This window comes from Equus quagga, chromosome 12 (genome assembly GCF_021613505.1).
Source record: "Equus quagga isolate Etosha38 chromosome 12, UCLA_HA_Equagga_1.0, whole genome shotgun sequence".
Taxonomy (NCBI): Eukaryota; Metazoa; Chordata; class Mammalia; order Perissodactyla; family Equidae; genus Equus; species Equus quagga.
Genome location: NC_060278.1, coordinates 53,541,204 through 53,542,747, shown reverse-complemented (window position 1 = coordinate 53,542,747; position 1,544 = coordinate 53,541,204). Strand labels below are relative to the sequence as shown.

The following is a 1,544-nucleotide window of genomic DNA, read 5'->3' as shown; positions in this document are numbered from 1 at the left end:
AGTTGCATGATTTTTATATAAATGACTGTTTGAATATACAAAGTATCAAATATAAAAGCAGTGTAGCAAGAAAATAAATTGGCAGAAATAATTCTCCAACCAGTAGCAATAAAGACCACCATATGAAAGATCTATACACAAAGAATGAAAAAATACTATTATAAGATTTTACAGCACACAAGTGAATTCAATCTTAATTCATAACTATTATACTTCTTTCATCTGCAGGATTAGCGGACCCACACCATCTCCTGTCAATTCATTGTGTTTATTATGTGAACCACCACAAGCAGGAGACGTTCTGGAACGCGGACACCTACAAGAAGCTGCTTTGGTAAGACACAGATCTTCAGTGTTTCTTTCCTTCACCACGTTGGGATCCAAGCTGTCTTTCTGTTGTGTTTTTCTTGAGGAGGAATGGACGAAGCAGCGCAAGTACACCGAGGAAGGGCAGCACCCAAGCCATCCTGAAACTGTGAGTGGGCGAACGCGCAGCTGCTCTCGGGGACCAGGAGCTGCTTCAGGTACGCGGGGAGGTGCACGTTGACGACGCGGGCCACGCTGTCCAGCTCCATCCTCACGTGCGGCATCCACCCCTCTCCTTTATTTCTCTTCTGTATGGAAAATAAACTTATATGGTTCTGAGCTTCATAAATATGTTTTGGATTTTCGATTGAGCAAAGAGATGTGTGGTTAAAAATATGATTTATCTACTACTTGGATTAGCAGTTTACGGAGAATGAGAACATAATTAGATACACTTTGTCTAATTTGAACATATTTCAGTGGATACCTAAGGGCCTAATCTAGATGCCACGGAATGATATCACTTTATTTTCTAAATGCAGAAGTATTAGCTTGCAAAAGGCTCTAATTAACAGCCTAGTAAAGAATGGGATTGATTTTATCAGGTGCCTAAACTTATGACTAATACACAGGTATTTGTTATATAGTCAAATTCTTCGAAGTTCAAAATGTGATAAATCACATAAGCATTAAATTACCCAAGCATGTAGAAAACAAGTTAGAAAAAAATTATATTAATAAAACGATCTCTAAGGGTTTTTTTTTTTGCAAAAATATCAGGTGATTAGAGCTAAAATTTAATGGTTTTTATGAGTATTTCTATGGTATAATTTTTGAAAAGACCACATAGTCCTAACTAGAGATTAAAGAAAATGTTGTATTCCCAAAACACTAAAAATGTCCAATTCAGGCTGGCCTGGTGGCTTAGTGGTTAGGTTCTGGTGTTCTGCTTCCGGGGCCCAGGATTTGCTGGTTTGGATCCGGGGCCTGGATCTGCACGCCACTCATCAAGCCATGCTGCGGCGGCATCTCACATGCAAAATAGGGGAAGTTTGGCACAGATGTTAGCTCAGTGACAATCTTCCTCAAGCACAAAGAGGAAAGTTGGGAACAGATGTTAGCTCAGGCCCAATCTTCCTCAGCAAAAAAAACAAGTCCAATTCCATGGCTCTTCCTTAAAGCACATATAAATTATAAGAAACAAGAAACTTTGAGTGATGGGTGTTTGTTATTGCTAA

General features: G+C 39.1%; 1 protein-coding gene across 1 annotated transcript; it reads right to left on the bottom strand.

The window, feature by feature from the left end:
- Positions 1 to 207: 207 nt before the first annotated feature.
- On the bottom strand, positions 208 to 575 carry CISD2 (CDGSH iron sulfur domain 2). Its single transcript, XM_046678293.1, is given in 3 exon segments — positions 208 to 399; positions 401 to 458; positions 460 to 575. Coding segments are annotated over 3 exon segments (366 nt in total).
- Positions 576 to 1,544: the final 969 nt, after the last annotated feature.